This window comes from Artemia franciscana, chromosome 5 (assembly GCF_032884065.1).
Source record: "Artemia franciscana chromosome 5, ASM3288406v1, whole genome shotgun sequence".
NCBI lineage: Eukaryota > Metazoa > Arthropoda > Branchiopoda > Anostraca > Artemiidae > Artemia > Artemia franciscana.
In genome coordinates this window covers 8,367,570-8,381,206 of record NC_088867.1, presented here as the reverse complement: position 1 = coordinate 8,381,206, position 13,637 = coordinate 8,367,570, and the positions used below count along the sequence as shown (strand labels likewise).

The 13,637-nt window shown below is 35.2% G+C and overlaps 1 protein-coding gene across 1 annotated transcript in view; it reads left to right on the top strand.

Moving 5' to 3' along the window:
• Positions 1–13,637, top strand: part of LOC136026948 (uncharacterized) — a 53,620-nt gene that overhangs the window by 20,977 nt on the left and 19,006 nt on the right. The window contains exons 2-4 of the mRNA XM_065703808.1: positions 354–431; positions 1,589–1,759; positions 6,572–6,719. Of these exons, the coding sequence (XP_065559880.1) occupies positions 354–431; positions 1,589–1,759; positions 6,572–6,719 (397 nt within the window). The remainder of the gene's footprint in view (positions 1–353; positions 432–1,588; positions 1,760–6,571; positions 6,720–13,637) is intronic.

Genomic DNA, 13,637 nt, shown 5'->3' with positions numbered 1-13,637 from the left:
CTTGGTATACAATGTTTGCAATAATGCTTGCTCATTCTAATTTTCAACTTTTCTCTTTACTTCTAAAATTAATCCTTATCAGAAAAATTCTACTTCAAATTTGCTTTCAGTATTATCGTTGACTAGGAGAGAAAGCGAAGGGAGATTTTTTGACTACACCTCTGTTTTCTAATTTTCCCAAAATGAGATTAATCCGACAAATTATTAGGGTGTCAATTTAGGTTTAGGCTCAGTCATTACCATAGAAGCATGTCCTACATCTTAAGAAATAGAAAGAGAAGAAATAATTGTGTTTTTGAATGTTAGGTTATTATTACAACTTTGTGCTAAATAACAAATTAATCCTTTTTTAGGAGAGGTTATTGCTAAAGCTGAATTCAGCGGACACAGAAGGTGTGGACCACGAAGTTGGGGATGAAGTGATGCCACGTGTATGTTGAGCCTAGTTATTATCTCTTATTTATTTATCCTCTAATCAAGACTTGTATTAAAAGACCTTGTGTGCAGATGTTACTTATTATTATTGTTATTTTATTATTATCATTATTATTATTATATTACTATTTTAAACAGACTCACTAAAGTGAGATAAGCCACAAGCTGCCAAGGCCCACTGCTTTAACATATAAAAAACGAATCAACCGTTTGAGGACTATGGGTAAACTTCCTCATCCTTATCGTATATTCCTCCAGTTGTCAGGTCGTACAATCCAAAACTATATGCTACAGCTTAACAGTAAAACAATGAAATATCTCCAGCTGGCACCTAAACTTGGCTGGACATTCTTCTATCTCATACTTTGGTTTTTCTACGGCCTTTGGCAAATTAAGGAATGAGCTCTTCCAATTCGAGTGACATGAATCTAAAATTCCCAATTCCTGCAATGACTTCAGTAACCGTTCATATATCAGAACTTTTAAGTCCAAAATGACGTTTGGTCAGCGCGGGACTTAAATTGGACTTACTTCTTTTGCTTCTTTACATCTCATCCATCTCTACCAATTTTTATGCAACCTGTTGAAAGTTTATCTTTTTATGGCATCTTCCTAGTAACTTTTAGGGACAAGAATGAAATTTTTAGTCCATAATAAGTCATTCATGCCCCAACCTTGGATGCTTCATTTGTCAATTTGCTAATTGTAGTCCTAGAGTGTCACTTGGTCCACATTAGTGAAATGCGGTTACCATTGTATGTTTGTCTCGTCATAGGATTTTTAGCACTAAATTCACTCTTTTGTATGCCCTTGACATTCCAAAGAGTCTTCAGGTATTGTTGGTCCACCCCCTGAAGACGACCGCTGTCTAACAACCATATTATAATCCATGTCTGACTTGCCTTTGAATTCTCTTCTTCCAATAATTATTTCCTTTTATTAACCATAAAAAGCCTGCCTCGCGATCAAAATGTAAGATAAACTAAAAACAAAATACCAAAAAAACCTTAGCTTCATTTCTTAGCACACATTTTACATTTCACACATTTTCCAATACCTGAGTGACTTTGCTGAGGCAAATTTTACTTTCTCGTTCATTATTTACGTATTAGTTTTGAGTGTTAATATTAATGAAGTTTGCTTTTCTTTTCAGTGTGTCATTTGTGTAACTTCCCGAGCTACAATGCAAACTTTTCCTTGCAGTCACCGTGTCCTTTGCAGGAAATGCTTCGTTAAGACCATACAGATAGCTGTGAACCAGAAATTACTTCCTTTGAGATGCATCGTCTGCAGAGCCAAAATACTCAAGTTAAAACAGATAAAAGTAAGGATTATTCTTTTAAAAATAGAGAAACCCTTAAATAGGTCGTGAATAGAGCGATGATATACTGCTTCTACTGTAATCACATTTACCTACTGATAACCAGGTGATTTTCATTCAATGTTGATAGATATAAGAAACACGTTTTTACTTTTGAAAGTATAGAGCATCATTAAAACTTAAAATGAAAAGAAATTATTCCAAACATGAAAGGGTTTGTATTCTTTTCAATCCTATTCTGCTTACGCTAAAGTTTGACTTCTTATCAAGATTCTATATGGGCAACTGCTAAAGCATAAGGGCCGCTACATTGGAATAAGAAGCTTTTCTAAAGCAATAAAAGACTTTGGCGTAACGAGTGAGGGATTAAGAAGGGGACATCCAACGTCATGTACGAAATAATTTCTGTTCACTTTGAGTGTTGGTGTATCTCCTTACTTTCAGTTGAATTCTATTACTTTTTTCAAAATTCAATTTCTAATCATATTTTTAATGGTGGTGGGAAATCCCCTCTTCGTGGAAAATTTCCTCCCAAAATTCCCCCTGAAAATTCTTCCAGTGAAAAATCCTTCCCACCGCAGAAAGTACTCCCCAAGGATATACCATATATTTACCAGTAATGACTACTGTATGTAAAGAATGGGCGAATAGCGCAATTTATGTCCCTTTCCCCAGGAGCTGTGAGGAGGTCATGCAATCCCTAGATGCATTGTCATTACATCTTTCAATTATACTGGGCAATAAGCAAACCAGCTATGAATGGCAAAATGTGGTTTTTGACGTGGAATTATTTTGTTTGTATTTTAGAATATAATTACGATGTGTTGTTTCTTTCTTCTTTTTTTTTCAATGTGTTTCATCACTTCATTCTTTTGTATGATGGTAAAGGTAAGGTAAAGGTAAAGGATATGGCATTAGACTTTACAGTCCCTACCGGCGGTGCTGATATCCGTTTCTTGGCCCTTCAGCCAGGAAGTGCAATGGGGGGTTGGGGGCCAACCATCCTGTGCTTTCGCACACCCTTCTTGTTTACCTTCCCCAGATTTCTCCAGGTACCCATTTAAAGCTGGGTCGACTCTGGCTAAGCTTACAGAGTCACGCCTTTGACTCCCGTCCCAAACTGAACAATTGGGTACACTGGGATTCGAACCCGCGTCCATTTTGTATGATGGGTTTTAAATAAATATATAACTACACATACTTAACCAAATAGCCATCTCAAAATTTTTAACGAATATCTTTCGAGAGAGAAGGATTCTGGAAGGGGGGCTAGTTGCTTCACATCTTTTTGGTCACTTGGAAAGTGCACTAGAACCTTCAATTTCCGTTAAAATAAGCACTTTACCGACCTTTTAGGACCATTGGTTCCACAAGACCACCCTGGAGGAAAAATAACAAAACAATATAAACACACATCTGTGATCTTTTCTATGGCAAAAATTTCTGTAAATTTCTTTTTGGAAATTTCTGCAGATAGGAACTAATAGATATGGTATACGTGTATTATACTACATGTGAGTTTTTAGGCTCACTGAAATAATTAGTGAAATAATTGAAAAAAACTAGTTTTTTTAATTTAAAGTAAGGAGCAACATTAAAACTTTAAAAGAACAGAAATTATTACGTATATCAGGAGGTTTGCCCCTCGTCAATACCTTGCTCTTTACGTGAAAGTTTTTTTTTAATTTTCAATAGAGTGATTTATTCTAATTAAACGGCCATTGTGGTTCAGGGGTGATTCCTAAGGAATTAGAACAAAATTCAAACTTTAGCGTAAGGAGCGAGTATTGACCAGCGGGTGAACCCCCTCATATGCGTAATAATTTCTGTTCGTTTAAGTTTTAATGCTGCTCCTTACTTTCAATCGAAAAAAACGTGATTTTTTATTTATTTAATTCATGCAATAAGCCTTCATAATCAAACAGTTCGTGGTAACGAACTGTAGTAAGGAGCGACCCGGCTCAATAGTAAACGAAACTCTAAATAACGGAATTTTGATGCTAAAATATACATCAAAAGAATCGGATTTTTATGCTGATTTTAAATATGTAAGTTTCATCAAATTTGGTTTTTGTCATCAAAAGTTACGAGCCTGAAAAAATTTGTCTTATTCTAGAAAATAGGGTAAAACACCCCCTAAAAGTCACAGAATCTTAACGAAAATCACACCACCACATTCAGCGTATCAGAGAACCCTAAAGCAAAATTTTCAAGCTCCTATCTACAAAAATGTGGAATTTCGTATTTTTTGCCAGAAGACAAATCACGGGTGCGTGTTTATTTGTTTGTTTGTTTGTTTTTTTTCCCAGGGGTCATCGTATCGATCAAGTGGTCCTAGAATGTTGCAAGAGGGCTCATTCTAACGGAAATAAAAAGTTCTAGTACCCTTTTTAAGTGACCGAAAAAATTGGAGGGCACCTAGGCCCCCTCCCACGCTCATTTTTTCTCCAAAGTCAACACATCAAAATTTTGAGATCGCCATTTTGTTCCGCATAGTCAAAAACCGTAATAACTATGTCTTTGGGAATGACTTACTCCCCCACAGTCCCTGGGGGAGGGGCTGCAAGTTATAAACTTCGACCAGTGTTTACATATAATAATGATTATTGGGAAATGTACAGTCGTTTTCAGAGGATTTATTTTTTTGGTTTTGGGGATGGGGTTGAGGGGAGGGGGCTATGTGGGAGGATCTTTCCTTGGAGAAATATGTCATGGGGGAACAGAAATTCAATGAAAAGGGCGCAGGATTTTCTAAAATTACTATAAAAAAAAATGAAAAAATAAACATGGAAAAATTCTTTCAATTGAAAGTAAGGAGTACCATTGAAACTTAAAACGAACAGAGATTATTACGCATATGAGGGGTTCTAAAAATACTTTAGCATAAAGAGCGAGGTATTTAGGAGGAGATAAATACCTCGCTCTTTATGCTAAAGTATTTTTAGTAATTTCAACTATTTATTCTACGGCCTTTCTGATTCAGGGGTCATTCTTAAAGAATCGGCACAAAACTTACGATTTAGTGTAAAGAGCAAGGTATTAACGAGGGTACAAACCCCCTCATATGCATAATAAAAATTTAAGAATATAAAAGTTTGTTAGGTAAGTTAATTTTTAAGTTACGTATATTTTTTACTAATAAAAAAATTCGTTAAAAATTAAAATTTGTAGTTGCCTTTTTCTGTAACCGAAAAATTGCATGGCAACTAGGCCTCCTTCTCCATCCCATATTTCTCAAAATCGTCTGATCAGAACTAAGAGAAAGCCATTTAGCCAAAAAAGGAATTAAAATGTAAATTTCATTTTAATAATTTATGTGTGGAGAGCCAAAATCAAACATGCATTAATTCAAAAACGTTCAGAAATTACATAAAAAAAAACTAGTTTTTCTAACTGAAAGTAAGGAGCGACATTAAAACTTAAAACGAACAGAAATTACTCCGTATATGAAATGGATTGTCCCCTCCGCAATCCCTCGCTCTTTATGCTAAAGCTTTTAATTATCTTAAAAAGCAGAATTGTGGTAAAGAGTCAAACTTTAGTGTAAAGAGCGAAGGATTGCGGAGGGGACAGCCCATTTCATATACGGAGTAATTTCTGTTCGTTTTAAGTTTTAATGTCGCTCCTTACTTTCAGTTAGAAAAACTAGTTTTTTTTATGTAATCTCTATTAGGCATGAAGGATTTTTAATAATATTCCTAGCCTTGTTTCTAGTTTTCTTCCCCAAGAAACCATCAACGACTTTACAAGCAATGTTCCTAAAATTATTCTATCCATCTTCTACTTCGTCAAATATTAACTCTCCAGCCTAGTTTTTAATTATTCCTGTAAACTTTCTCTCAAAATCTCAGCCTGGAGTGTACCAACGTCATAGCTTCCCGGAATGTAGCTACCCTTACTAAATTTCAGCTTTAAATTAACCCTAGACGCTACCAGACGGTGATCTTTACTTTTAACATAAATAAAAGAATTCCTATATACCATAGTATAGATGATTTCTAAAAATATATACCCTAGAAGGATAATTTATTAAAATCTGTAGTATCAACTGATTGATTTGCATGTTCATATAAGGCATTGACTGCACTTAATCATTTGTCACTATTTAATCGTGATGCTTGTTTTATTCAACACACACAGAATAGAATAAATTTATTCCAGAGAACCTAAAACGTTTATGGCATTTTAAAAACAACATACATAATACAAAGACCAAAGAAAAGTTCCCAATTTTCTTGAGGAGGGACAACAGGTCCAAAAAATTAGGGAGACAGCAGGATGAGCAGCCAACCGTTGCTTGTTTCACATATCACATATGAGAATCTGTGCATCGAGGGTGGGGGAGGAGAGTTCAGTGATACCACAAAATAATGAGAGGGCATACTGTCCCAGAAAATTCATACTGTCTACGCGCCTGTAAGAAAATTTGCTTTCGCCCAAACTTGACTTTAAATCACAGAAATCATCACTGTATTATCAAAAGCTCGTACTTGACATTTTGTAACGTCTGGGTATCACGCCAAACACTTTTGTCTAAGCTGATCTCAAAGGGAGAATTCGTAGAAATAGGTAGATCATGAGGATCAAAGTGTCTGAACATTCGTTGCTCTGCCAATTGTTTCTTTGAATTCAGCTCAGCATACGGTTTTCAGCAATTATTTCAGAGGTTTAGATATGTCAAAAATGACCTCTAGACGTGGCAGTGACAATTTTTTTTTTGTAATTAAAACAAATTCACGGCCAATTTTAAAATGGCTGTGAAGACTACAATGTGGTTTGTAATTATATAACAATAACTGATCAATGGTATTTTAGCCAGGAGATCGTACTAATTCAGGGACCAGTCTTCAAGGCTCAGTTCTTTCGGTAGCTTCATCGTCCAGAGGAAGTATTGGCCAGATATCTCCTCGTATCCCGCAGTCTGCTTCGTTGGATGCTATGCCTTCTTCCACACAATCACAAGGTAGGACTACCATTCATCAATTTTCCTCGACAATATTTCATAGCATAGTTAAGCTGCTTGTGTTTTTTTCTTTGTACAACTTTGCTAGCCACGTGAAAGCATGGTTCTGTGATGGTATATTAAATAGAAGAAAACAACTTTTTTTAAAGGAAAGTAAGGAGCACCATTAAAACTTAAAACGAACAGAAATTACTCAATATATGAAAGGGGCTTTTCCTCCTCAACGCCGCACTCTTTACGCTAAAGTTTGACTCTTCCTGTTAACTTAAAATGTGATTCTTTTGATGTAACTATTGGTATCAAAATTCCATTTTTTAGAGTTTCTGTTACTATTGAGCCGGGTCGCTCCTTACTACAGTTCGTTACCAAGAACTCTTTGATTACTAATGTTTCATCGTGGTATAGTCATCTATATCTTAGACTTTACATCAAAGATGTGAAGGCTTATATTACCCGCCGAATAGATAAAGCCCTTTATCCTATCAAAGAGCCTTCGTTTAGGTTAGATTCCTGATACAGAACCTAATTTTTTCAATGATATGGAAGACTTTAGTGTAAAAAATGAAGTCAAGAAAATGGGCATTTATATGCCCAAGCTTTTTTTAGTCTCTTACTTGTAGTTACATAGTCTCCTCTAATAGCCTAATTTTCGAATATTTAATTTCTGATAGGTTATGTTATCCTAAATTATTCGCATTTGGGTTATACAGAAGTTAGAAATGCAAGCATACCAAACGAATTAAGCATAGAACAGAAGCAAAAAGAATGGAATAGGAAAGAACCAAAATGGAACAATTTTGTTAGTAGACAGCCAGAGAAACAAAAAGGCATCCTCAATATAAAAACATGAACATCAGAGGAGAGGAATATAATAGTTGAGAAGATTTCTAAGATAGCTCTTTAAAGAAGGAGGGGTATATAAACTTGGATACTATTTCAAGCAAAGTCGAGTAAAAACGTGAACTTGTGTAGCTATCGATGCACATCGAGTATTCAACATTTAGTTTAAGTTTAGTATTTTTTTTTTTAGTTTAAATAACCATTTCTTCATCAAACCTGCATAGATGGTATTCCCACAAGATTTGTCCAAAACATATTCCCTACAAGAAATTTGAAACAACATGCCAAATTAGAGGAATAACTTGTCTAGGGGTATACGGATACATACCCACTTACTGCAGAAGTGTTTCATGGTATGAAATAAAAATTATAAGCATAGACTTATTTGCACAGAGGTGGAAGGAGTGAAATACACCTCCCATGAACAGAAATTGTGCTCTCTAACAAGGGTTTTACATTTGGTTTGCTGATTTTGAATCTGCCCTTTTCTTACCGATATGCCAAAATTATCGCATATTTAGCCTTTAAAATTTAACTGAAATCTCGCAAGTTTGGGTAATTTGGTAGTTTTTTGAGTAAAATGTGTCATCAGTCTCAAAATCCGTAGGATACAACTTTTTCTTTAATATTCAGACATTGAAAAGAAAATTTTATTTACCTTGGCAAAAGATGTACTTCAAAGATATAGTTCACCGTCTCCTTTTGATAAAAACTTTAGAAAGGAAGCTGAATTAGGCTTATATTTCAACATTTTTATCATGTATCTTAGGGTGATGTTGCCTTGGATACTTGTTCTGATATTAAACTGTGGCTGTGGAGAATTTACTAAAAAGAAAATATGCAAAAAAAAAATGTTTTTCTTAGCTATTAGTTCAGCAAGGCAAGAAAAAATTAGTGAAAAAAAGAGAAGAAAAGTACGTAAGAATGCGCTATTTTTGATGTCCAAGTCTACATGATAAGGATACTCCGTACGTACTAAATCGAGCATAAAAAGGAGACATTAAGTACAAGTGAATATTAAAAAGGCAATAAATAAAAATATGCAATAATAAAATAAACTATTGAATAAAGTTGATCATAGAGATAGCTCTTCGGTTTCTACGAGATCTTTGGGTCAAAAACACGGACAGCAGCTTGCTAGTCTCAGCACCCAATAAATCTTAGCATCAAAAATCAGGGATATCAATTGCTAATTTTCCTCCTCAAGAAAACCAATATGGTAACATAAATGGTTTGATAGGACCTCCATGCTCACACACTACCAGTGGGATCAATACATACTAAAATCGTGACGCTAAGAAACCAGAGGCCAGTTGCACATGTATGTAGATTGAAAGCAATAAAGTAAATATAGTCTTCACTTATGATAGATTCTATTTATGCCCTCAATCTTGAGAGGAGAATGACCCACAGTTTCACTATAGACATTCGCTTTGTTTTTTTTTCTTATGTTATAATAACAGTGCTGGAAGTTTGTTTATAATGTGAGTTGCTCTTTTTTTCTTGTGTTTAGTTTTTGTGTTTTTCGTGTGTGTGTTATTTAATTTTTTTTTTCGTCCTTATCGTTTTTATTCCGTCGAGAAAGCCTCCTCGGAGTGGGGCCGAAATATTCGGAACAGTTTTCAATTAAAGTTTTTTTTTTTTTCCACTACTTTGTTGAAATTAAAACCTATTTTTTCTTGCTTAATTGTAAGACATTATTTGATTAAAACAACAGGTAGTCCTGTGGTGGCGCAGTGGATTTGACCTTAGCTTGGTAATACAGGACCCAGAGATCGAATCACGCTGCAGGAATGCACTTCAGGGCCGACGCAAGGACCTTAGTAGTCAAAAAGCGTCGTTAATTCTTAAATAATAATAATAATAAAAAAATAGTTTTCCTACTTTAGCAATTGAGATAAACGAGCACTTGAACAAGGCCTTTACTTTACTCATCCATCCAATATCCAATCATCTAGGACAAAACAGTATAACCAATCCATTAGCCAAGTAATCATGTCCAAAATCAAGCAAAGCTATCATAAATAAATGTAAATTGTTGTGCAACTACAACCAAAAGCACCTCAAATCCAATAAAATATTCCCCGGGTGATTAACTCACATCAAGGCTCTTCTGAGGAATATACACTTGCTAAGATGGGTTTTGGTGCATTAAATTCCTGACCCTGGCAAGTAAGCGCGCCTGCCATAAGAACTTATGGCATCCCCTTGTGTAGTGTCACTGGAGAAATATATACAAAAAAAAAAAAAAAAAAAATAGATATACTCACCAATTTTGAGCAAAGCTTCCTTCATCACCTTTCATCAAAAACTAATTTAAAGTAGTGTATATACTATTTTGAAAGAATATCATCCAGGAAAATTTACCCCCTGATTTGCATAACAGCCATTCGTCAAAAAAACCTAATTTACCTTCATGCAAAACCTTCCAAGAAATTATATTACAATACCCACCAGTAGCAAAACACCTGCTTGACTTGAAACTTACTTCAATTTAATAAAATACGGAAAAAAATACATCAAAAATTTACATCAAAATATAATTCAATATTTCATGATAACTTTTATTATACTTATTTAAAAGTTTATTATTCTGAAAACAAAGTTTTTTAAATTGCCAAGCAAGTTTATTGGCGGAAAAACCTCTTATAATTAATTTATGGCTAAGTATTGACTTCCAAATTTAAAATTGATGTAATTACTGCAAATTTTTGCATGTCTAAATAGTTAGGAATAAAAAACTGAATACATAATACTTGAATGTATATTACTTTCAAGGAATGGGAAATCAACTACTTCAAAATTATAATCATCCGTTTTATTATAAATTTAAAAAAATAATTTATTATTATGTGAAACATTATTATCTAAATCTAAAAAGTGGTCATAATTGCGCTTCCCAGAGCTCGGTTCCAGAATTAACTCTGGTGGGTAAATATTATTTGAAACCTCCATCAACTCAGGACAATTTATCACCAGAAGATCATCTAAATATCTTTTATTTTTTTAAAGAAAATATTTAAAATTACATGGGTTCATTTTATTAACTATATACTCGTATTCTAGTTGACTTTAAAACAAGTCCACTATAAATGGACTCGGCATTACCCCCAATAGAAATTCTAATAATATGCTTATATGTGTTACCAATAACTTATTAAGAGTATTGAATAGAACAAATTCTAGTAAATCATATATTATGTCCAATCTATAGCACCTTGGACTAAGTAATGGAAAACTAAACTTGATTTATTTTCGAGAGACATACCGTCCAAAAATTAGAAAGTAGAAAAAGCACTGGTGTTCATTATAAAGACTAAAGGACAACTATTTTCATAGTTAGGTAACTACCCCCCTACTCCCCCCAAAAATGTATCCTTCCTCTCCCCCTTAATATAATCCTGTCAACCCTCGATGAGGACAGACAAGACTTATCCATGATTATCTTTGCAAAAAAACATGTGCACGATACTAAAAAAAAACGAAAAAACAAGAACGACATTAAAAAACATAAATAAACTGTTGCTATATTTTGTTTAAATTTACCTTACTATCATTACTAACTTGATTTATCTTATTTTTCTTACTTACCTTAGTTACGTAATTACTTCATTACATTTTCCAAGCAGCAAGGCTTGTATAGAAGTATAAAAGTTAAAAACTGTAGCCTATACTTTTTAATGAGGATTAGATAAAAATAACTCCCTTTCCCAAATTTATCAAAATGTAGGCTGTTTCAGAAGGTTTCAATTTGGTCCCCTCTAAATGATGAAAAAAAACAACAAATAAACAAACCAGACATTACAAAATTAAAACTTAAAACAAAGAAAAAATATTACGCATGAAATAGTCTCAGATCGAATGTTTACCACCTAAATACGGCTATTACTCACATAGGAATCTATATATATATAAAAATAAGTTGTCTGTGTGTGTGTGTGTGTGTGTGTGTGTGTGTGTGTGTGTGTGTGTGTGTGTGTGTGTGTGTGTGTGTGTGTGTGTGTGTGTGTGTGTGTGTGTGTGTCTGTCGAGTGACGTCATGTTTCTGTGTCGACTGACGTCATGTTTGTCGACTGACGTCATTTTAAGGATTGAGCTGTATGCGTCATGAAGTTGTTTGTCGACTGACGTCATTTTGTCAACTGATGAAATTACATACTGGGACACCAGGACAAAAATGATGACCGGGACACAGGGAATATAAATGACGACCGAGAACCTCGAAGAGAAATTACAGACTGGGAAACCCGGACGTAAATCACGACCGGGACACAGGGAATTTAAATGACGACCGGGACACAGGGACACAACTACAACGGGGACACCAGGGGCACAGGCGGGATATATAAATGACGACCGGGACATAGGGATTGTTCGAATAGAAATTACAGACCGGGACACAAATGACGACCGGGACAAAGGGAATATAAATGACGACCGGGACACTCAAAGAGAAATTACAAACTGGGACACCGGGACACAAATGACGACCGGGACACATGGAATATAAATGACGACCGGGACACAGGGACACATCATTAGAATAATGAGGTATAGATCTGAATACGGATTGTTTTTCTCATGGACAATTATATGTTGCATGTTCAAGAGTCAGTAAACCTGACAATCTATTTATATGCATAGACAATGGGACAGCGAAGAATTTTGTATATCCGCATGTTTTACGTAGTTAAAAACATAAAAAACATAAAAAGCTAGTATATTATAAATCTCTTGATTCTTATAAATGGGACATAATAAAACACCATCAATGAATCCATGGCTCCAAGATTGGAGGCCAGACTCCTTGCTTATTGAGTTAGCCGAGGTGGTTAGTTTATTTTATATCTTTGGTGTATTTGTATACATGGGCGTAATTTCAGCATTTTGATTGGGCGAAAGAGGGGACCACATCTGGAGAAAAGTCTAGTATACTGGTTTGGGTCACATTCCCCGCAAGTTTTTCTGAAAAGTACAGTCCTAAACGTGTTTTTTAGCTATCTGAAAACCTATTTTCTGAAATGATTTTATTTGGAACAGCAAACACATAACAGTAAAAAAGTAAAGGCCATCTGGGCCTGCCTTGAATCTTTAAATCAAAGTTTTCTTCAAGTGCTAAAAAAGAAAAGTTACTATTTAGCAAAGATGCAAGACAATTAGATTTAAAATCATTAGAAGCAACATAACAAACAATACACACACTTAAAACAAACGTGGAATTACGTTGAGAGTCCTACTTCCACGCCCATTCGGCGCGCATTGACTTTTTACATCCGAGCCCTGGGGATGCATCCGTCCCTAGTCCCTAGCCCCTTAGCGAGAAATCCCGTTGCCTGGCCTCATCGTGGCAGAAGGGTGTCAACCACTCTGTCAACCAATCCTTTGAAAGATGCTGGATTACATGCACAAGAGATAGCGTCTGAGATTGGAGACCAGAGGGTTAAACATATCCCTATGAACTGTATTGAAATGTCAGACAATAGTAACAAAAACCCCACATCTCTGGTACCCTAGCAAGCGATGCACCAGAGGCTCTGGCTACCCTGGCAAAAAGTCTACCAGCCTGCCTCTATTTTAACAAAAACAATCCGTCAGTATCGGGTGCTGGAATGTTCACTTAATTAAGTGTTAACATCTATTTTAATAACAAGAAAATCTAATGCTTTCGGATGGAAAAGTTATATCAAGAATTGTAAAGAGCTTCTCTAAAAACAGGTGTGACAACACACTAGTGACGCTTATCTGAGCCTTCAAACTAACATCACGAAAAAGAGCCATTAGCATGGCTATTGTGACAATGTTGATTATGGACCACCAGGTTTGCGAGAGATCCAGCCAGTCATTATGAAACAGAAGAATCACAAAGACCCAGAAATCAATTAGATCCCAACGGTAATCATCAAAACCACCCCAATCTCAGCTCCAAGGCTTCGGGACCTTTTCAATACAATTTAAACGCAAGAATCTTTCTTCTAGGGTTGGAAGAACTCTTTATCGATTTTTAACGCTTTCGACTCGGCAGTCCGTTGTAGGATTTGGGTGGCAATTCTGAAAGATATAGTACCACTGAAGACCGTC